The 24342-nt window shown below is 38.2% G+C and overlaps 1 protein-coding gene across 36 annotated transcripts in view; it reads left to right on the top strand.

The window, feature by feature from the left end:
- The window catches only part of FARS2 (phenylalanyl-tRNA synthetase 2, mitochondrial), a 623580-nt gene that overhangs the window by 184355 nt on the left and 414883 nt on the right, over window positions 1-24342 (top strand). For 33 of the 36 annotated variants that reach the window (XR_006717077.1, XM_045497529.1, XM_045497536.1 and 30 more), the window contains one exon: window positions 21431-21562. The exons of the other annotated variants lie outside the window; for them this stretch is intronic. Coding sequence is in view for 32 of the 33 variants with exons in the window: in XM_045497529.1 (XP_045353485.1) it covers window positions 21431-21562 (132 nt within the window). In the remaining variant the exon portion in view is untranslated. The remainder of the gene's footprint in view (window positions 1-21430; window positions 21563-24342) is intronic. 36 annotated transcript variants of the gene reach the window in all.

The raw sequence follows: 24342 nt of genomic DNA, 5'->3' as shown, positions 1-24342 counted from the left end.
GATGATTATAGCTTTGTAGTATAGCTTGAAGTCTGGGATTGTGATGTCTTCTGCTTTGGTTTTCTTTTTCAAGATTGCTTTGGCTATTTGGGGTCTTTTCTGATTCCATACAAATTTTAGGATTATTTGTTCTAGCTCTGTGAAGGATGCTGGTATTACTTTGATAGGGATTGCACTGAATATGTAGATTGCTTTGGGTAGTATTGACATTTTAACAATATTTGTTCTTTCTATCCAGGAGCATGGAATCTTTTTCCATTTTTTTGTGTCTTCTTCAATTTCTTTCATAAGCTTTCTATAGTTTTCAGTGTATAGATTTTTCACCTCTTTGGTTAGGATTATTCCTAGGTGTTTTATGGTTTTTTGTGCAACTGTAAATGGGATCGATTCCTTGATTTCTCTTTCTGTTGCTTCATTCTTGGTGAATAAGAATGCAACGGATTTCTGTGCATTGATTTTATATCCTGCAACTTTGCTGAATTCATGAATCAGTTCTAGGAGTTTTTTGGTGGAATCTTTTGGGTTTTCCATATAGAGTATCATGTCATCTGTGAAGAGTGAAGGTTTGACCTCCTCCTGGCCAGTTTAGATGCCTTTTATTTCTTTGTGTTGTCTGATTGCAGAGGCTAAGACTTCCAATACTATGTTGAATAACAGTGGCGAGAGTGGACATCCCTGTCTTGTTCCTGACCTTAGGGGGCTCAGTTTTTTCCCACTGAGGATGATATTAGCATTATTCTCCTACTATTCCTACAAAATTTTAAGGGACAGCTTTATTGAGTTATAATTGATATAAAATAAACTATACATGTTTAAAGTATACAGGCTAAGTTGACATACAGTAAAGTAAACATATTTACACACTCTCATCAATTTTGACGTATGTATATACTCATGAAATCACCATCACAGTCGAGGTAATGAACATGTTCATCACTCCCAAATTTTCCTTCTGTACCTTGGTAATCTCTCCTTCTTGCCCTTCCTTACATTTCCTCACCCTAGGTAATCATTTTTCTACTTTCTGTCACTATTGATTAATTTATACCTTCTAGATTTTTATAAATGGAATGCTATGATGTGTACCCTGTTTTTTTCCCCCTCTTTTTGGCCTGGCTTGTTTCAGTTACCATAATTATTTTAAGATCATCCATGGTGGAGTGTATATTAATAGTTCATTTTTTTTAATGTAGCAGTATTCCATTCAATAGTTTATTTATTCATCTACCCATTGATTGAGATTTGTATCATTTCCAATGTTTTGCCATTATAGGTAAAGCTCTATGCACAAGCTTTGTATATTCATGTACAAGTCTTTGTAAGGATGTATGCTTTTATTTTGCTTTGGTAAAAGCAGTGGAATGGCTACACCATGTGGTAGTTGTCTTCTAACTTTCTAGGAAGCCACTAAACTATTCTCTGATGTGGTTGTACCATTTTATATTCCTTCCAATAGTGTATGAAACTTCCAGTTGCTCTGTGTCTTCAATGATAGTTGATGTGGTCAATCGTTTTAATTTTAGACATTATAATAAGAGTACAGTGGCATGTCAAGTAAGCATTCAGCATATATAAGGAGGTCCTCCAAATAAATAAGCAAAAGTCAACCTAAGGGAGAAATGGGTGAACATTTCGTGAAGGTGACAAATGGTGTAGCTAGAATGACAAATGAACACATGAAAAGACGTTCACCCTTATTAGTACCAAAGAAAAGCAAATGAAAGCCACCAGTTGTTTATTGTCATTTTTCATGTGTAAAACCTAAAAGTCTAACATTTGTAAGTGTTTGCAATGACATAGAAAAACAGATTGTAATACAAAGTGCACGCCTTATGTGGGAGTCTTAGTTACCATTCCCCCAGCTGGAACTTGAGTGCTCCCTTACGACTTTTAATTGACCTCTATGTTTTTGCACCTCCAGATTTCCCTACCTATGTGCGAGTTCAAATTATATTTATAGAGATTCTTGTTATAATTCATTAAGCCTCTGCTGCCCTATTTTAGCAAGGTTTGTTAGAATATCTCAACTGCTGGGTGCCTAGTTCATGTAATATTTAAGAAACCACTAAATAATCCTATATATTCTTCATATATATATGTATTTTTAAAAAGAGAACATCAACTTCATGCTAATGTCTTTTTCTAGGAGGTGAAAAATCATATAGGGAGGAGGTACAAACCAGGCTTCCAAGTGTGTTCATAATGTTTCATTAAAATTAAAAAGATACGAAGTTAAATATGACAAAATGTTTTGATTTCATAAAACTGAATGGTGGGTACATGGATATTTGCTATTTTCTATTTCTGTTGCTGGCTATGCAATATTTTGTATTTAAATGAAATAATGTAGTAGTGAAACAAGTTTCAGAGTGAGATTGTTGATAGGAAAATCCTATTATAGCCAGCTTCTCTTTATTTCCATGATAAAATAAAGGACTTGTGACATTTTTAGCAGTAATATTATCTCTTTAACACTGGAACACAGGAGAGATGGACTGTGTTGTTTAGGCCATTTTCAAGGCAAGTTAGGGTAGAAGGGATTGTAGTATTTGAGGGAGATCATAATCCTTCTCTAGTCACTTTACAAAAAGGTTCATGATCATCTGACTTTTCCCATTGTCAAACTATGGAAAGAATCGTTTTTAGAACCCTCTTTATTTGTGCCTTGTGACACATTTATCTCATCAAAGGATTTGCTGTTGGTGAGGTTCAGAAACTGCCTCCTGGTTAGATAACTGAGTGGTTCTAAACAGGCAGGTAGCCTCCTTTCTTAAATGCCAGTATTTGTGTTTCTCCTACTTTGTTATTTTTTATTCTTGTCTTCCCCCCTCACCTTGTTTAGGCCTCCCAGCCCCTTCACCCTTCAACTGGATAATTCTTATTTATCCTCTAGTGTCTACTCATGTGGCCTCCGACCAGGAAGCTTTCTGGTGCACAGGCTGAGTCCCGAAGCAGACGCTCTTCTGTGTGCTCATCTAAACTCTCTTTGGGGCTGGGTTTTTATTTTTCTGAGCAGGGTGGACTCTTGGATTTCCAGCACATTTCAGGCATCACAGTTCTAAATAAGTTAGACATGATCTCTGCTTCATGGAGCCATGAATCTTGACCCCTCTCACAGGGAAATGCAAAGTGTCATGAGAGCACATAGGAGAGGGACCTCCCCTGAGATTGAGCATGTGCTCCAGGAGAGCTTCCTGGTTGGAGGACATCAGGGCTGACTCTAGTCATTGAGAGTAAGCAGATAGCGGTTATGGCACTAAGGCATGAAAAATGCACAAGAAAGGAAGAAAAATGGTTAACCGAGAAATCTCATGTCCACTGAGAAATGGTAGTGTGCAGAAAAATTAAACTTAAGTTCTCTTTCATCCACTTTAAAATCTTAAACAGGTCATTTAGTGCTTTAGGCCCCAGTCTTCTAATTCTTTTTTTTTTTTTTTTTTTTTCAACGTTTATTTATTTTTTTGGGGACAGAGAGAGACAGAGCATGAACGGGGGAGGGGCAGAGAGAGAGGGAGACACAGAATCGGAAACAGGCTCCAGGCTCTGAGCCATCAGCCCAGAGCCTGACGCGGGGCTCGAACTCACGGACCGCGAGATCGTGACCTGGCTGAAGTCGGACGCTTAACCGACTGCGCCACCCAGGCGCCCCCCAGTCTTCTAATTCTTAAAAGCCAACATAATAATACTTGTTTCCCATGAGAATAAAATAAAATAACATATGTGAAAGGTGCCTTGTAAGAAGAAAATGTTAAATAAATGTGTAAATATGAAAAATAATGAAGGACTAGGAAAGGGAGAAAAATTAAAACAAGGCAGTAAAAACAGGGATTTTTATGAGGAAATATTATACAATCAAAGAACAGTAGTTATGGTTGATTTGTCTTTATTTTGTCTAATGAAATGAGATGTGATTTTATACCAGACTGACATAACAGTCGTATTGGGGTTGATGGAAGCCTTAATGTCCTCTCTGAACACCAGCAAATATTTTAAAAAGAAAAAAATGTTCTAGACCCTCTGTAGATTATAAAACCTTCCCAGGGACCTTGGAACTTTGCATCCAGTGCCGGATTTCCTTTATGTTTTTATTTTTAATATTTGTATTTGAATGCCACTCAAAATTGTGCTTTGAGGCAAAAGTTTCCAGGTAGCAATTTTCCTCATAAAAAACCACTTCTGAAGTGTATGACTTTTCTGAATATTAGAATAAGAATGTTAACTTTTGAAACAGCAGTGAAGTTGTTACTTCTCTATTTCAGGCAAACATTTTCTTTATTTTTAAAAACCTATTGGCCTTGACTTTTAGGTTTTAGATTTCATTACAGATCAGAGGTACTGTTTTATAAATCTTCAAATTTACTTTTTGTTTATAAGACTGAGTTCGCAGAATTGTGGAATGGCATTGAAGTAAAAAATCCACCTGCTTGGAGAATATATGTTGTTTAGTGCACTAAAGTCTATCTGATAAAAGCCTTTTATTTTTTCTTTCCTTCCAGCTATGAGATCATTTTTAACCCCATTCACCCAGTAGCCAAATACCCTGAAAATCCTTAAAGATGCATCTTACCTAGCCCCGGTGTATCTTTGCCATGCGTATTGCCAAGGGAGCCGTCTCTGGGAGTGAGCTTGTCCCCAGGTGTGTTGGTATGACTATAACATCTGCTAAGATTCTTCTCAGGGTAGATGTTAAGCAGGGTGGGAAGGTGAGCCAAATCCAGACCCATTTTATGAACTACAAAGGCGAGGGGGTATGTATAAGAGAAAACAGGTGCTGTGTGCTCTCCTGGTGTTCACACTGAATCTTAACTACTCCCTCAAGACTCTTGGCTGTTTCTTCTGCACTCTGAACAGAAGTGCCATGTTATTACACTGGGCATTTCACAGGGTCATTTAATTTTTTGGGGGGAGGTCTGCTAGTTTCTGAAAAATACCTTGGTAAACCATACAGGTACAAACAACCTGGGTGTCATTTAGATTACTAATAGTTTTAATTATGATAAGTGACAGTGATAGAGATAATAATTAACAGTGTCAAATGCTGCACAAGGGTCTTTTTGTTTTGACCCACATCTATGATTATAATCTCTGTTCTTTTTAGACAAGGGAACCTAGACACAGAGAAATGCAGTACCATGAAGTTCACATAGTTGGAAATGTTTTGAGCCTGGGTTTTAGCCTAATCAGCCTGACTTCCAAGCCCATGTTAGAGGTAGGCTCTTTTGAAAAGATAGTATTTCTGAGATTGTGAATATTTCTGAGCCTTACTCTGGCTCTTATTGCTAGCTCAGGGTAGAGCCCTATTTGCCACATCAGATCAGTTCCATTATAGACACCAAAGATCATTTAAAAACTTCAAATTCCATCTTTCTTTAATTAGTTAATGAGTAGTTACTACCTTGGCGCCCCTCAGAATTATTTAGTGACTTTTTATGTTTATGCTTATGGTCTAAGCTTGCGTTCCCCCTTTTTTGATGTTGTTATTAATATCATATTCCTTTGTTCTTGAAAAGCAAAATTAAAAATTAGAACATACTATTTCCTTGTGGCAATTTGTTGTTATTACAGCTACTTTAGTTCAGGTTTTTTTCCCCCTGCCTCTCCAAAGCAGTTTATTATTTTCTGTTAACATTTCAATTGTGCCAGCATCCTAAGGCTAAGAGAGGTTTCCAGTTTAGAATTAGAAAGGAATAAAATAACCCTTTAGATTATTTTCATGCTTGTGGCATTTGCTGTCATTTTAAACATTTCTAAATTGTTTCTCCAATATTTTGTATCCTATTTGGCCAATCATTTCTTTCAGAGCAGCTAAGGTGGGGGTTTAGGATAACTAACGTTTTAGTTTCACCCTCTGTTCCATAGGATTTACAGGCCTTCTTTGGTACAGTCTTGCTAAACATTGGATTTTCCCTTTAGAAACCATTGGACTGTAGCACAAGTTAGATTAACTAGTCTGAAGAAGAAACAGATTGTGTCCTTTGCTGTTGACTAGATATGTTGCCATGGGCAAGTAATTTCTCTTATCTTTTGTTTAAGATAAAAAAGACCTGTGATGGTCATTGAGATACATGTCTTAGGATCCCCTCCAAGGATCCTCCTGATGAGAGTGCAGATGGCCTCCAGCTGTCAGCTCCTTTGGGGACTGCCTCAGCTTATAGGCAGACTCGTTGCCCCAGGAGATGCCTTTCCCAGGGCTGCCCACATCCAAAGGCTGGTTGTGGCAGAAATAAAAAGGCCCAGCATTTTGACCCACTACCCCACTATCCCACTATAGGGCAGTCTTGATGGGCTAAGCACCAGAGCTATGTAAGGCTTTGTTGGGCCTGACTGCAGCTCATTGACTTCTGTTCCAACCTGTTGCCACCTTCTTCTTCCATAGGTATTGATATCCCCAAAATAACCTGCTTGTCAACCCAACGTACATGTTGTCCCATCCAACCAAAATATCCTAGGGCTCTGTATCGTGTATGTTGACTTAGTCAAGAGTGAAGTCACTTGTAATGGTAATGAGGATCCCATATCTTTCATATCTTTTCACATTTTTCTGTATCCATGAATCCCTGTTAATATAACTGAAGTGAAAGCGATTGAGAATAGTAATTAGGTTTATAGTGGTTAGTTCTACTTTGTTCCTAAAATTGAATCAAATTAAAAAATTAAAAAAAAATTAATGTTTATTTATTCTTGAGAGAGAGAGAGAGACAGAGCACGAGTGGGGGAGGGGCAGAGAGAGAGGGAGACACAGAATCCAAAGCGGGCTCTAGGCTCTGAGCTGTCAGCACAGAGCCCAATGTGGGGCTTGAAATCACAGGCTGTGAGATCATGACCTTTTTCACTGAGCATAATTATTTTGAGATACTTCCATGTTTCAGCATGTATTAATGCTTTATTCTTTTTTACTGCTGAATTGTGTTATATTGTACAGACAGCTCACAATATGTTTATCCATCTAGGTGGATGGACATTTGGGTTGTTTCTAGGTTTTGACTGTTACAAATAAAGCTGCTATAAATATTTGTGTTTAGCTCTTTGTTCTTCTTCTTTTTTAAATTTTTTTTTTTCAACGTTTATTTATTTTTGGGACAGAGAGAGACAGAGCATGAATGGGGGAGGGGCAGAGAGAGAGGGAGACACAGAATCGGAAACAGGCTCCAGGCTCTGAGCCATCAGCCCAGAGCCCGACGCGGGGCTCGAACTCACGGACCGCGAGATCGTGACCTGGCTGAAGTCGGACGCTTAACCGACTGCGCCACCCAGGCGCCCCTGTTCTTCTTCTTTTTTAAAATGTTTATTTATTTATTTTGAGTGGGAGAGGGGCAGAGAAAGAGAGGGAGAGAGAGAATCCCAAGCAGACTCCACGCTGTTAGCAAAGAGCCCAGTGCGGGGCTCGATCTCATGATGTGAGATCATGACCCATGCTGAAATTAATAGTTGGCTGTTTAACTGACTGAGCCACCCAGGTTTAGGTCTTTGTATGGGCATATATTTTTATTTCTCCTGTGTAAATATGTAGGAATGGAATGGCTGAATAGGAGGTGTACATTTAACTCTAGAAGAGCCTGCCAAACTGTTTTTCAAAGTGGTTGAACCATTTTTTATTTCTGTTAGTAGTATATGATAGAAGTTGCTCCCCATCTTTGGCAATACTAGGTATGGTCAGTCATTTTAATTTTAGCCATTCTAATAGGTATATAGTCATACCTGATTGTGATTTTAATTTGCATTTTCTTAATGACTACTGGTGCTGAGCATCATGTGTTTATTTGCTATCCATTTATGTATTCTTGGGTGAAGTTTCCAAACCTTTTCCCATTAAAATTTTTTAAATTGATTTTCAAAGCTTCTTTATGTATTCTGCAGACAAGTCTTTTATCAGATATGTGATTTGAAGATACCCGCCCCCCCCCAATTCTGTGCTTGTCTTTTCATTCTCTTAACAGTGACCCTCAAAGAGCAGAGGTTCTTAATTTTAATGAAATTTAATTATTTTTTTTCTTTTATGGAATATGTTTTTCATGTAGTTTCTGAGAAAACTAACCCAAGGTCATAAAGATTTTTCTACTCTGTTTTCTTCTAGAAGTTTTATACTTTTTGGTTTTGTTTTTAGGCTTATCATTATTTTGAAAAATTTTACATATGGTATGAGCTATGGATTATATATTTTTTGCATATGGATATCCAGCACCATTTGTTGAAGTAACCATGCCTTCCTACCTTTGTCTAAAATCAATTGACTGTATATGTTTGGATCTATTTCTGGTTTCTATATTCTGTTCCATTCATCTGTGATTGTCTATCTTGATTCAATGTTACACTTTTTTCATTATAGTAGCTTCATCACAAGCCTTGAATTTAACCTTCCAACTTTGTTCTTCTTGTTCAAAGTTGTTTTTTCTTTTTTAATGTTATTTATTTATTTTTGAGAGACAGACAGAGTGCAAGCAGAGGAGGGGCAGAGAGAGAGGGAGATGCAGAATCTGAAGCAGTCCCCAGGCTTTGAGCTGTCAGCACAGAGCCTGTTGCGGGGTTCGAACTCATGAACTGCAAGATCATGCCCTGAGCTGAAGTTGGACACTTAATGAATCACTCAGGCACCCCTCAAAGTTGTTTTAATGAGATTATTTGCATCAATGTGATTATCTGTGTGGTTGAGTTTAAATGATCATTTTGCTATTTGTTTTCTATTTGTCACATTTGTTCTTGGTTCTTTATTTTTTTCAGCTTTGCTTTCTTTGGATTAATTGTAGAGTTTTTACTATTTCATTTTATCTGTTTTGTTTGACTTAGTAGCTATAACTACTATTGTGTTATTCTAGCAATTACTTTATGGTTGATAATATATACCTTTAAGTTTGCATAGTCTATCTTCAAGTGATATTATACTACTCATGTATAGTATAAAACCCTTGCAACAGTAGACTTTCATTTCTCCCTTTCTGGACTTTGTGCTATTATTGTTGTTAATGTATTTTACTTATATTGGTGTTATCAACTGCTAAATACATTGTGGTTATTTTTGTTTAAACAGTTGATTAGCTTTTAAGGATATTTAAAGAAAAAAAGAAAAAAAAAGTCTTATATTAACCCAACTAGTTACAGTGTGCATTGCTCCTTCTCTAGTTTCTACCTGGTATCATTTTCCTTCAGCTTGAAGGACTGTCATTAATATATTTCATAGTCTTGATCTGCTAGCAGTGAATTCCTTCAGCTTTTGTCTGTCTGAAAAAGTGTCTACCTTGTCTTTGTTTTTGAGATATTGTCATTGAGTAAAGGATTCTAGATTGACAGTTTTTTTGTTTTAGTTCTTTAAAAATATTGTTTCTCTCTCTTATGTGTGTTTCTTGTAAGAGATCTGCTGTGATTTTTGCTTTTGCCTTTGTTCTTCTATATATAATGTGTCTTCTCTTTGTTTTTGAAATTTTTTCTTTGTCATTAGATTTAAGCAATGTGGTTATGATTTGCATAGCTGTAGTTTTCTTTAAATTTTTTTGTGTTTGAGTTGGTTGAGCTGGGATTGATGGGTTTATATTTTTCGTCCACTTTGAGAAATGTTGGTAAATTTTATTCTTCGTATTTTCTCTATCACTTTCTTCCTTTGTGGACTCCAATAACATCTATATTTGGCCACTTTAAACTTTTTCAGAATTCATTGGTGTTCTTTTCACTTTTCTTTCTATTTTGTTCCTTTTTTTCTCCTTCTGTGTTTCCTTTTGGATACTTTCCATTGCTTTATCTTCAAGTTCACCAATTATTTTTTTCTGCAATATCTAATCTGCTGTGAATTCCAGCCAGTGTTCCTTTCTTATTCACCCCATTCATTTGTTTCAGTGAGTGCCTTCTTTTGTATTTTCTTTGTCTCTACTTAACATTTTCAGGCTTTCCTGGAACTTATTGAATATATTGAATACTACTATCATACATACTTCAATATTTTTTTTCTGCTACTTCTATAGTCTGTGTCATTTGTTGATGAATTGCTATTTATTTTTTCCTACTGTTTTCTTTTTTGCATAATAATTTTCTAGAAAATGCCAGGCATTGTTAATTTTACCTTGTAATGCTTTCAGTATTTTTGTATTCCTCATAGTATTCCTGAAGTTTGTTCTGAGATTACTTACAAATACCTTAATCCTTTTTGTTCTTCCTATTAAATCTTGTTACACAGGGTCCAGGTTAGTTTTTTTCCCACAACCAACATAAGACCCTTCTTAGTACTGTAACTGATAACCCATTGATTATTGTTTTCCACTTGGCTGTTGGGAATTGGCAGTATTCTTGGTACTTGTGAGTTCCCAGCATTATTCCCTCTAATGTTTTTGTGTTATTTGTTCCCTGGCCTTGTGTATATTTAAGTACTGATAGTATTCAATTTAATACTAAAATTGTGGGGTTTTTTTCAGATCTTTAGAGTTCTGTATGCAGCCCTCTTCTCTCCACTCTGTTCAATGAATTCTACTTAACCCTGACTTGTACAGATTCCCACTCTGTGTCCTTAGCTTGGGAAGTCTTCTGGGCTCTTTCTGTGTTCTTCTCTCCAAGGACAGTATTAGTGCTCCCCTCTCACTGATCAGTGTCCTTGGTTACCTGATGTCCAATGTTTTATGTGGCATTGTTTTTTGCTTTTAGTTTTTCATGTGGAAAGGTAAAACTGATTTATCATTATTCCACCTTGTCCAGACATGGAGATCATTCTTTTTCATTTGACACTTTGGCTTCTCCTTTTAGATAAATATATTCTTTGACTTATGATGGGTTTACATCCTGATAAGATAGCGCATTGTTAGTTGAAAATATCCTAAGTAGAATATGCATTTAATTCACCTACCCTGCCAAACATCATAGCGTAGCCTCACCTACTTTAAATGTGTTCAGAACACTTACATTAGCCTACAGTTGGGCAAAATCAGCTAGCACAAAGCCTATCTGATAAAAAACGTCTTGAGTATCTCATGTAGTTTGTTGAATACTGTACTGAAGGTGAAACACTGAACGGTATACATGTACAGAATGGTTGGAAGTGTATGGGCTGTTACCCTTGTGATCACATGGCTGACTGGGAGCTGCGGCTTGTTGCTGCCACTGCCCAGTAGCACCAGAGCCTGGGAAAAGATCGAACTTCAAAATGCAAAGTACAGTGTCTAGTGAAAGCATGTCGTTTTCAGTCTGTCGTAAAGTCAAAAAATCATAAGTCAAGGGCTGTCTGTACTTTCTTCTCCATTTTTTCTTTTACACCTCACTGTCTTCATCTTTCTTTTTTTTTAATTTTTCTTATTCCTCACTCATCACTTAATCTGTTTTTCTTTGGCTTCTTTTCTGTTGCTGCTTACTGTTTGTGACAGGAATTCTTTGAAATCAGGACTGGTGTTTTGCTTCTCAAAGCAAAATTTGATAGGGAGATAGATAAAATCTTACAGTTGCATTGTTTAGATCTGGTTTACAAAAAGATTGCCTTATGATTTTTTTTAGAACAAATCTGTAAATTGTGCTTTATTGTATTCCTTGGGATATCTGAAACATACTTGCTTTAATTTTTTTTTAATGTTTATTTATTTTTGAGAGAGAGACAGAGAGAGCTTGAGCAGGAGAGGGGCAGAGAGAGAAGGAGACACAGAACCTGAAGCAGTCTCCAGGTTCTGAGCTGTCAGCACAGAGGCCAACACAGGGCTTGAACTAAAAATAGAACTACCCTACAACCCACCAATTGCACTACTAGGCATTTATCCACGGGATACAGGTGTGCTGTTTCGAAGGGACACTTGCACCCCCATGTTTATAGCAGCACTATCAACAATAGCCAAATGTCCATCGATGGATGAATGGATAAAGAAAATGTGGTGTGTGTGTGTGTGTGTGTGTGTGTGTGTGTGTGTGTGTATATATATATATATATATATATATATATATATAATGGAGTATTACTCAACAATCAAAAAGAATGAAATCTTGCCATTTGCAACTACATGGATGGAACTGGAGGGTATTATGCTAAGTGAAATTAGTCAGTCGGAGAAAGACAAAAATCATATGACTTCACTCCTATGAGGCCTTTAAGAGACAAAACCGATGAACATAAGGGAAGGGAAACAAAAATAATATAAAAACAGGGAGGGGGACAAAACAGAAGAGACTCATAAATATGGAGAACAAACAGAGGGTTACTGGAGGGGTTGTGGGAGGGGGGATGGGCTAATGGGTAAGGGGCACTAAGGAATGTACTCCTGAAAATCATTGTTTCACTGTATGCTAACTAATTTGGATGTAAATTTTAAAAATTAAAAAATAAAATAAAAATAAAAATAAGATTTTAGGTTGCTTTAGAAAATTAATTTCATCTGGAGTGAATTCTTGTTTGATGGTTGGTTTTGTTAGCCGGCTTACTTAGCATTAGATTTATTCATGTACTTTGGAATTTTGGTTTACAGGTTCATATTCAGTGGAGCATTTTTGTTTTCATTTTTTTTTCCTTTTCTCTCTTTTCCTCCCTCCTGTTCTTTCCTGCTTTGTTTGTTTCTCCCCTATGTGTCTTTGCAGTTGGTTCCACCTAGCTGTCTAGGCTTAAAATCCAGAACAGACTGATAGGGATCTGTTCGATTTACTGTCCAGCTCTGATTTAAGGGATATGGAAGCTCCAAGGCCTATGGCTAGGATCTCTCAGGCTACAGCTCTTTAGAGCTCTTGCCCCAGGCTGGATTCGGTGAGTTTTTGTCACCCTTCTTTTATGAGCTTGGAGCGTATTCCATTCTTGCCACTGACTTTAAGCTTTTAGCTTCCCTCAGATCCTGAACCAGTAGTACATCATCCTGCTGACGCGAAGTCTTGGCACCTCTTCCTGAGTATGGACCCTGAGCCCAGAAGCACTGTGCTTTTTCCTCTCTCACTGTGTTCCATTTCTGTTCTGTTTCTAGCCTATGGAGGTATTTCTCTTATCTTTGAATGTAGACTATACCTTTTTGGTTTTCTCTTTGTTGTCATACCTGTCATAATGTGTTAGAAAAACAAGGAGTCTCTGATGTCATCTTGGTCTTATAAAGCCACTTTGCGTGGAAAGCCAAGTTAGTGTAGTTTTTCGTTATCTGTTCCAGTGGAGGGCAGCATAGGGCTTTATTGTCTGGCACCTGGTTTTGAATTCTGATCGTGACATTTACTGTGTAAACTGAGATAAGATATGTAAGCTGTTGTAACCATAGTTCCTTCATCTATAAGATGTGGACAGTAGGAGTCATTGAGCAGTGTTTGTATCAGTGCAAAGATTAAAGAGGGCATGCAAAGTGTTTAGCACAGCGCCACATTAAATGAATAGCAAATGTTGATTACCTTAAGAATGCAACTTGGAAAATTTTTTTTTCATGTTTTTATAAGAAGATGAAAGGTATTTTATATTATGGTCGGAATTTCAATGACATTCAATTCAAAAATCACTCATTTGGTATTTAGGTTCTTTACATACTTTTTCTTACTGAATTGTTACCAGAACTCTGTGAGGTAAGTATTCTTATTTTAAACAAAATTGAGGCAGTGAGAGGGTAAGGAACTTGCTAAATGGTGGAACTGGGATTTGATCCTAGATCTATGATTGCTCTTTCCATACATTATGACTGGCCTACCTACTTCTTCTTTGATCAGATTTGTTGGGGTGGAGTGTTAGGCTTCTGTCTATAAGGTTTGTGTGCCATCCTGTGGGAATGGTTGGCAAGGAAGATTGAGGACCAGCCTGTTGCTGTGGCTCACCCCAGGTCAGGTTGTTGTTACACTGTCTCCTTTGCTCCCTACATAGCCCAAGAGCAGTCAGTTATCCTAGTGACTCTGACCTCATGGCCAGGTTTGGAATGAGGTGCCATTAATTTGTGCTGTACTCCATTTCTCACCCCATTGTGAGGTAGAGAGATGATAGTATCATTTTAAGATCCAAGCCCTAATCAAAAGGATTCCTGTGTATAGCAGTTTATGGCAAGAGCCTGAAACAACACTTACCACCCCAGTCTTTCCACCAGGCAGAAGACTGTGATAAAGAGAAGACTGTGATAATAGATATGTGATCAGTTACACTATCACCGTTGGTGGTAGAAAATGCTAGCCTTTTCTTTTTCCCCTATTACTTTGTATACGTCTTAGTAGAGGGCATCATTGTGGCTGAAATAGTGCTGATAGCTTCTGCTATGTGCTATGGAGGTTCCACACGAGAGTATTTTATTATCCTCTTTCCCTCTCCAAGAGGGAAAAGGTAGTCTTTAATGTTAACTTTGTAGTTGGAATGATTTTATTCCTCTTAGCTGTCTGCAGTCCTGGATTCAAGAGTATGTGGCTGTGTGGACATAATAGGATATATATAGCGTGCTAAAGAGTCACATTGATGGCATTGCCAGGTTTGTAAGGTCCTAGGTGGGGAATTAATGGTAAGTTGTGAATGACTTTGTTCTACTTGTGGGATGGATTTTGGAAATGGAATCAATTTCTTATTCCCACATGGGTGCTTCAAGCCTTACCTGTGCTTCCTCTTCCTCATTACTGCCAGCCATGTGGTTATTTGGTCCAGAGCATACTCTTTTCCTTTGCTAGGGTGAGACAGGATATGCAAACAGACAACAAGGGCAAGGAACTCAGTAGGAACCTGGGAATCTTGTCCATGGTGTCCAGCTTCTGCACTGGCTACATGAGAGCTGCTCAGGGGGGTCAACCTGGGTGGTCTTGTCTCAGTACACCCAGCAGATACCCTGAATGTTCTGGACAGGAGTTCAGAACATTCTGAACTCCTGGACAGGAGTTCCAGTTTGACTCTTGTACTAATTAGTTGTGTGGCCTTGGTGCCCTTGATGGTGACCTTGAGCTGATGGGAGTGCAAAATTGTTACAACTCTTGTAGAGGGCAATATTAAAACTATAAAACCATTTACTCTTTGTCCAACAGAGTAGGTTGGTGTAGCACTATTGTTCATAGCAGAATAATGGATATAGTTCAAGTATAGGGGTCTTCTTACATAAATGTAGCATAGCTACTTGCTGGAACACTGTGAAGGAGCAGGGAAAGGAATGAGGAGGTTGGTGCCTCCAGAACATATCATTAAGTGATAAAAGCATGGTGTAGAATAATGTGCAAGAATGCTGTCTTTTATATAAAAAAGGAAGGAAAATAGAGGTACATGTCCATATTTGCTTACATCTGGTGATGAAAAGGAAACCCTAGTAGTTCACCCATAAGGATTCAGGAGGAGGGGATAGGACAGGGACAAGGATGCACTGAGACTTTGATGACATATTTTTCCCCAGGTTTATTGACATATAATTGATATACAGTGTTGTATTAGTATAAGGTATACAACATAATGACTTGATGTGTGTATATATTGTGAAGTGATTACCACAATAAATTAGCTAACATCAGTCACCTCAGATAATTAGAAAACTTTTGTTCCTTGTGATGTTGCTGATGCTTTGTTACATAGTAAAATATATCCTCTTACAGTATATTGATTTTGAACCCTGTGAACATATTACCTATTAAAATGACTTTTTAAGAAAGCTATTAGAATAGAGCAATATTGAGAAACCTGGAAAAATGCCTGTATGCCACTTGCTGTATATTCAGTTTAAAGGGCTGTGGGTCTTCAATTAAATGGAAACAGAAAAAGATGGAATTGTCAGGTACCTTTGACATGGCATCCAGATAATTTCCCTAGTTAGATGGTAATCATCTAAGATGATCATAGTTTTTCTAAGAATTTATTTTTAGCCTTTCACCCTTTTTCTGCCTACCTCACTTTCCTTCCTGATGCCTGCTATATCCTGTGCAGAAAGTGTGAATAGCCACCCTGGTATCAGAGCACTGCATTCTCTTTCCCTGCTACCAGCCGAGGGAAAACCTGTTGAAAAATTAATGCCCAGTAGCAGTTATTAATTGCATATTTGTGTAGTCAATTTAAACAATTATCTGCTTCAGTGGAGGGTAGCCATGGTAGGATATATAAAATCACTGGTACATGCTCTAGTTTGGGCCATCAACCTTTTAAAATCTAGATTCTCACACCTCTGGGAGGTGGTTCTGATAGCAAAGTCTCATCTTTAAATATACAGGGTATGGATGAGAAACAGAGGAAGAATCCCTCAGTGAGCCAATAAGTCAGGGCAATTAAACATGTTGTAGGAGATCTGTGGTGAAGGTGGGTTGGGGGGTGAGGTGGAATGACACCTCTTTAATATTTACAACATGTCACCGTGGTTAGGCACTGCAACACTGCATAGGAGACAGGGCTTGGTGGGAGGAGACCCTCACACTGGCCCCCTTCATTGTATCCCTGATCGGTTTTCCAAGGGTCCAGCAGTCGCGAAGCTGGTACACAGAGCAGATGACATGCAGTGCTGCCTTTCCATGTCCCTGGTTCCCCGTGGGAGGTAGGGGCAGGTCATATCTCACCAGAGTTGGGAGAATTACATTTCTAGCTACATGCATTTGGGCTCACGTCACTATGCCAAAGGAATTTTCACTAATCATTTCTGCGGTCCCATTTGAGGGGATGCTTTTAGACTTTGGGCGGTCTTCATTCTTGAACAAAGCCGGCATCGTCATTTAGGAGAAAAGGCAGAGTGAGTGCCCAGATCTCCAAAAGGGATCTCTCTGTCTTTGAGAAAACCTGGGCTCCTACATATAAGTTCTTTACTCATGACCACTGTTGAAATAGATGTCGTTACACACAATGGGGAGAAGAGGCATCTGAGGCTCAGAGAGATTAATTAACCTGCCCACTGTTTCACAGAAATAGGTAGAAATCTGAGACTCAAATCATATTTTGTTTATTCTAAGGTATTCTTTCTTTTATTTGACTCTCAGCTAAAAAGTATGGTATGTAATTTTTGACAGTTGCTCTAGTCTCACAGAGTTCTAAGGCAATTTTTTTTTAAATTTTTTTTAATGTTTATTTATTTTTGAGACAGAGAGAGACAGAGCATGAACGGGGGAGGGGCAGAGAGAGAGGGAGACACAGAATCGGAAACAGGCTCCAGGCTCTGAGCCATCAGCCCAGAGCCCGACGCGGGGCTCGAACTCACGGATCGCGAGATCGTGACCTGAGCTGAAGTCGGACGCTTAACCGACTGCGCCACCCAGGCGCCCCATAAGGCAATTTTTAAAAAGCTCTGAGCTTCATTTATAAATATGGTTTAGTGAATTGTGGTCCAAACCAAGCAACCAACCAACTAAGCAAAAAAAAAAAAAAAAAAAAAAAAAAAAAAAGAAAAAAAAAACAAAGGTAAGAAAAATATTTGCAGTTATTTTCCATTAGATATATAATACATGTGTGCATAATTTCTTCTGTCATCCCAAGAAGAGATTGGTCTAATGCATAATTAATCCATATGATTTGGACATGTTTACAAAACGTTTTTCTCCATTAATATGTAACACAATATATATAGGTTTTCATGGATTTTTTTTTTTTCTGACTCCTGATACTTGGGCATGTGAAATAAGCCATACTCTGTAAGTTTTTAGCCAGTTATTCAGTACCACATCTTTTAATATAAGCTGTATTTCCAGATGCTTTTTCAACCCAATATTATAATCCTGACTATAATTTTTCTTTTTTAATGTTTATTTATTTTGAGAAGGATAGTGTGTGGGACAGGCAGAGAGAAAGAGAGGGAAAGGGAGAGAATCCCTAGTGCAGAGTCTGATGTGGGGCTCAAACTCATGAATTGCGAGATCATGACCTGAGCCAAAACCACAAGTTGGATGCTTGACCGACTGAGCCATGTAGGCACCCCAACCTTACTATAATTTTGAGGTTATGGGGAGAAAACAAGAAGGTGTATTTTTAAATGATTCCACTATGAGTGGTTGAAAAACAAAAACGTACTGTTAATGTGTCAATATAATTGGAATTTAAATTGTTAGAATATATAAAAGGGAGCGCCTGGGTGACTCAGTCAGTTAAGCTTCCGACTTTGGCTCGGGTTATGATCTCACAGTTTGTGAAATTTGAGCCCCACATTGGGCTTTGTGCTGCCAGCTCAGAGCCTGCTTTGGATCTTCTGTCTCCCTCTCTCTCTGCTCCCCCTTTAGAAATAAACGTTTAAAAATATATATGTATATAAAAGAATATGGTGTTTTGGCAAAAATTACACATTAACTAATAGAATTTACTTTCAAATAAGGACCATTTTTGTTTGAAGCAGAGATGCAGGTTTCTCAAAACTGGGGTTTCATAGATTTTGGCTTTTGCCTGTTGATGTGAAAGAAGTAGAATTTAAACTGAAGTCTTTAAAGTAATGGAACAAAGGGGGTAAATGGTTTATGGATTTGGCATTCTTTGCATGATCATACAGATTCAGAAAGGAAACTTTTAACAGGATCTGAGGAGTTGAAAAGGATTAAAAATGCTCTAGGTCCATTGGACATAACTTTTGCCAATCTATGTTTTATGTCTTAGTTTCTGTGATACTGTTATCAATGGATTCTGCTCCACAAATGATTAATATTAATCATCTTCATGTACTCTGAAGAACTTTGGCCAGCTTCCCTGCCTTTTCTGCTTTGCCGGGTATGGTTTTCAGAGTGGAGCGATTACTGTGGTTGCTCCTGACAGACACCTGTAGGATGACTGAGCAAGAAGAAACCCAGAGCCAGGGTGACTGAAGTCATCAACAAAAAAAGAGCAAGGGTTGATACAACCAACATGTGGACATTTTATCTTAAGAATTTATTCAACACTAAAAAAAATTCAATCCGTAGTTGTAATTTTTTTTACTTCTAGAAATGGCCAAAGCCCTTCAGTAACAGCAGGTTCCTAGACAAGGGGTGAGATCCTTACATCACTTTTCAGTTCAGTCTTTGTGCTCTTTTGACACCACTCATACCAACAGCTCAGAGGGTGTGTGTAGAGTCCTGTCTATGCAGGCTGAGCTTCCCATAGACATTATGCAGTAGGGATTTAGTCTGGGCTTCATAAAAATTGATAGTAGAATTACTTGAATCAACATTTGTGATTGTTTTCAGGGCTCAGTAATGTCTTATATATTCTTTCTCTCTGACTGGGGGGTGGGGAATGTGAGGTTTTATAGGTGTGAGCTATAAAGCTATATAAACTAAATTCTATGCATTTAGCTTGTCCAAAGGAATAAAGTAAGGACACACAAGAAAAATTAATTTGTGTAGACCTCACCTAACTTTGCTCCAGGTGATGTTTAAGTGTGTAATGGTAGAATCATGTTAACCCTGAGTACTCATCTTGCTTTTGGTAAAATGTAAACAAAATTTGTTTTTCTAAGTTGTTTTCACTAGGTGATTTGTGCTTATCTGTCAGGAGTTACAAAAAAAGAATGATAAAAATTGTTTCTCTGCTCGTCTGTCTGCACTCGGTTATATGTCCCAGTGCTTCACACGTCTCTGTTTGCCAGTGGGACTGCGTCTGCAGCTTTTCAGTAAAAGTGTGGTAGGGGATTGTTGGTTCCAAAGCTGGACAAACACACAGGTATACCGATACCTTCTTCTGAGAACATAGTGGCGAATAAACACCTGCTCTGCATGTAGGAGCTTCCATCCAGAGAAGTCTGAACTACTCAGGGGACCTGAGGACACTTCTCCAGTGGCCTGCAACAGGATCAGCTTTTTTTCCTGGTTAGAAAAACTGTTGGTGAAATCTATTCAGTGATAAGAAGGAAGGAACTGTTGATAGGTACAACATGGGTGAATCTTAAAATCATTCTTCTGAGTGCAAGAAGCCATATGAAAAAAAAAAAGTACATGATATATGATTCCATTGTTATAAAATTCTAGGAAAGGCAAACTATTTTGTAGGGACAGAAAGGAGATCTTCAGTTGCCTGGGGACATGTGGGGTGAAGACAAGAGGTAAGGGGCAACAGGCAGAGGGGTAGGATTACAAAAGGGCACTAGGAAACTTTTGGGGGTGATGCACATGTTCATTATATTGATCGTGGTGACAGTTTCATAGATGTAGACATTGGCAACATATGTCAAATAGTGCACTATATATATGTGCAGTCTAACACTTGTCTATTATACTATGTGTATAGCAAGAGTGAGGAATACTGTGTTACTGGTGTAACAGAAATCATTTGTCACTTGCCGTAGACATCAGGTAGATAGGAAAATAAAGGCAACTAAAACAAAACATAAAAGAAAAGCCTACTTTGCCCTTTGTTGTCTGGGACATAGGGAAGGTCCCCATGTTTCATAATTCTGTTCCCATCTGCTTTTTGATTCTTGAAATGTCTTTTATTGATGGGCAGGGAATTATATTTTAATTGTCAAGAGCGGGAGTTTTGGAGTTGGGAAGGCCTAGATTTGGCCTAGTCATCTGCTAGCTGTGTGCCTTTGGGCAGACACTTGACCTTTCCGATAGTTTGTTTTCCCTACATGTGAAGCGGGATGACAGAGGCATAGTAAGTCCTCAGTAAATGGAAGCAGTTTTTGTTATTGCTTTTATTCATTTCACATTCTGATTTCCACAAGGTTTAAAATACAGATAGTCTTGAGTGAGAAGAGACAGTGTTTTCAGTTCATAGGAGGTCATGTTACTGTGGAGAAATGGAATCAGAAACATTGCTTAGAGAAGAGAAAGATCATTACACGAAGGGAAGGGAGCCTAGGCAGGAGACCATAGATGATTTGCACGATGCCCACTTTTCTGTTTTCCTCATGGTGGCCATTTAGCTACCAGATGACCTTCTCATCTGGTTTTTCTGGTGTAGTGACTTCTGCTCTTTGCAGGGTTTGTTTTTAATTCTTTAGTCTTTTCTTTTGTTAATTAATAATGTCATTGTTTATGAGTGCCATGTTCATGATTGCTTATTGAAAAATTTATTCTGGCATTTAGCCTGTACTTGTTTGTTTAGATGTATGAATATTTGTACTCCTCTGTAGGAATAAATGTTTTGACTTTCTAAGATGTTTTGCTTAAATTTAGCTGAGAGATCTTATTTAACTTTTTATTAGTTCTTATAAACTTAATTAAAAAAATTAAAATATATATACTTATGGAAATAAAAGTTGATTAGTTTATCCAAAATTGGTCATACTGTTGATAAGTAAGTTTTCAGGATATATAGTAAAACGTTTTTTTCTTTACCTCTGAAAATATATCATTTTCACTTATAGAACTAGACGAATTACCTGCTTTCCCCTGATCTTGACCTAATTTTTTTCCCTCTGCCAGGTGTTTGCAGGGATTTGACAAGTGATTGATTTGGTTTTAGAGGGTCCTGGAACTGCACAAAGTGTTTTTCATATTGGAAAAGACATGCCCAGTTTTTCACAAGTTTTAAGATTTATTGCCTCCCCCTAACATGCTGCAAATGAGTTTGTTTCCTATTTATTTTACTCAGAATGTAGTAATTGTTGTCATTAGCTGAAGGGCAGCCTTGATCATAAGGAAGGATAGACTGCCTTTTAACACTATCTGTTTTTATTTGGCATCTTTGCAGGACTGGACATTAGGTGGGTAGACTGCTACTTCCCTTTTACTCATCCTTCCTTCGAGATGGAGATCAACTTCCACGGAGAATGGCTAGAAGTTCTTGGCTGTGGGGTGATGGAACAGCAACTAGTAAATTCAGGTAGAAAAGAATCCAACATTTTTTTGTAGGCTCTCTTGAAAAAGACTCTCTCTCCTTTCACTTCATTTGCATACTTATTTTCATATGCATTTATATGCCCCTGTAGGGGTAGACTCACAATCTCTGTCTCCTCCTGTTGCCCCCGTACTTGTCCCTTAACTCTCCATACTTAACTCTGGAAGAACTTCATTTCTCACATTTTGCACAGACTTTTTGTTTCCGGAGATCTTCCTTGTTAGCACTTAAGTATTGGATTTGTACTTCATAATTTCGTATTTGTTGATATGTTGCTTTGCAGTTGCCTCTAGGCATTTGATGCATACCACATGAGTCCAGTTTGCCTTCCAAACTGTTTAAGAACAAGGCCAATATATAATACTTTTTTGTTCTTATTTCATTTATAAGTAAGTTATATCTGTGGATACAGCTCTTCTCTGCAGGACCATTGCTTAATAAAAATGATTATTTCTAAACTTAATTTCAGAGCTGTTTTTTTTAAATCACTATATGAACGTAATTAAAAAATATTTTTTCAGAGTATAAATCCTCCATGAGAAGTCGGTGGGATTGGGCATTTGAGCAGGAACTCTGTGTAAGCAGTTAAGTGGAGGGGAACTGATGAAGATTGCACTCTGCCCCTCTCCCCTTCCCGTAGTAGGGCATTTACTCTGTGGCCTTGGAGGGCAGTGGCTCTGGTTCAGGTTTGGTCACAGGGCCTCGGGCAGCAGAATGGAGAAGAGCAGGCCCTCTTGGTGGCTAAGAAATGTAGAGAGACCACGGGTAAGGTCATGGGGTTAGAGAATAAGGATGGTGTGAGACAGAAGAGATGAGGTGGCAGTCAAGTGCAAGATTTGTGGTAATCCGGCTTGGGAGACTGGAGGCCTAGCCTTCCCTTCTTACTCCCAGGTAACCTTTGTCTGCAGGGGCCTGGACTCAGCTCACAGATTCCTCTCCTTTCTGCCAAGGAAGGCTTGGGGGAAAGCCCAGAACGGTGCCAAATGCTTCTTGGATAGTTTTCAATAATTTGAAGAGCTGACCTAGAGAAGGACAGAGAGGTCGCATGTTAAGGGCTGTGTGTAAAAGTTGTGAGGCTTGGGCCTGGGTGTCTGTCTGTCTTAGGTTTTCTGTCAGTTGATAGCTGTGTGTCTTCAGGCAAGTTGCTTAAACCCCTGTGAGTCTTAGTTTTCTCATAATTAAAATGGGCACAATGGTACCTTGCTCAAAGTTTCATTATGAGCATTCATCAAGATGATGTATGTAACATGCTTATTAGCACTGGGTCTGGCATGCTGACTAAAATTAATTGCTGATTTTGTTTTTAAATTGTTTTTCAAATGGTTAGAGCCATTTATCAACAGAGCCCCCTTAAAAAGGAAATATTTGAACAGAGGCTGTCCTGTACATCACAGAAATGATTTCTCATTAATTAGAATTAGATTACCTCTTTGATCTTAGTCACTTCAGTATCCATGATTCTAGTCTGAGTGATTTTAGAGGCAAAAAGACAATTAACCAATAGTAAGAGACACCGGAAAATCAGCCTGATACGTATATATCCATCTTAGTAGAAAACACAAAAAATTGGAAGCAAATATGTAAGATTTAATCTCTTCTTGAGTAGGAGCTAACTTCAAATACTTCTGGGACGTTTTTGTTTTTTTTCTTAGAAGATTTGAAGGAATCCCAGGCTTCATCCCAGAAACATGTGTTATCAAGGGCCAGGACTGAGAAAGCCAGTCAGGGGATGGTCAGCTTAACATGTCAGTTGTTGCTGGGAATAGTGCTTCCTTGTATCTTTTCCAGTGTCCTTGATGGGTTTTTATGAGGTTTATTCACACAGTAATTGGCCAAATACAGTTATCTGAAACAGGTTTCCAAGTCATTATTGCACATTAATGGGACTGCTGTTCCACAATTAGATCAGCCATGTCAAGTGTTCTTGAGGGAAGTGGCAAAGTGAAAGAAAAGAAAAAAACAAAACAAAACAGAACATATGAGATGCAGATATATTTGAGAGGTTCACAGTTGTGGTAAGATGTGGTTTTAGTTGGTGGAAAATTGTGCAGATAAATTTTAAATGAAATATCTTGCGAGGGAGACTACTGAAAAGAAAGAAGAGATGATTTTGTAAAAGAAATTCTGTGTAGGCTGTGCTATTTGAACTTTAAGTTATTGTGACAAAGTTCTGCTCTGTGTTCTCAGACTGGGATGTGTTTTGACATCTGTAGTTAAAATCTTTAAACTGTGTGCCTGGCAATCATCAACCGCAGGCTTTATTTGTAAGAACAGCTAATTTTCTGTCTGCTGAGCTCCGTGGTCTAGAGAAAGGCTGACTGTGCATGCTCCAGCCCTCTAGTTCCATTTTGCCGTTCCTTCCATCTTCTCTCCTACATTTCCTTCCCTCCCTTCCACTCCCCTGCCTTTTAAAATAGAACTTCCAAGAAACACTAACAAGTGGCTGTAGATCTCCTTCTTTAAGGGTCTCATAGCAGCACAGGTAAGTGCTAAAGTAACTGGACACCAAAGAAGCCGGAACTAGATGGTGAAATTAGCAGCCACACTTAAGCCCTTCCTGTGGGCCAGGATCTCACCTCATCTCACCAATGCTTCTGAGCCTTTCTTTCATTTAGCCTTGATAACAAGGCTCTCATGTAGATGCTGATATGATCCCATTGACAGAGCCTGAGGAAGGTACCATGCTGCACTATCCAGATAGTAAATTGCATGATTATGAAGTGGCTAGAAATCCATTGCAAATAAATTATTCTGTCTCACCTAGA

This window comes from Leopardus geoffroyi, chromosome B2 (genome assembly GCF_018350155.1).
Source record: "Leopardus geoffroyi isolate Oge1 chromosome B2, O.geoffroyi_Oge1_pat1.0, whole genome shotgun sequence".
Lineage (NCBI taxonomy): Eukaryota > Metazoa > Chordata > Mammalia > Carnivora > Felidae > Leopardus > Leopardus geoffroyi.
Note: the sequence above shows the minus strand (reverse complement) of the source record. Positions and strands in the feature narration are given on the sequence as shown.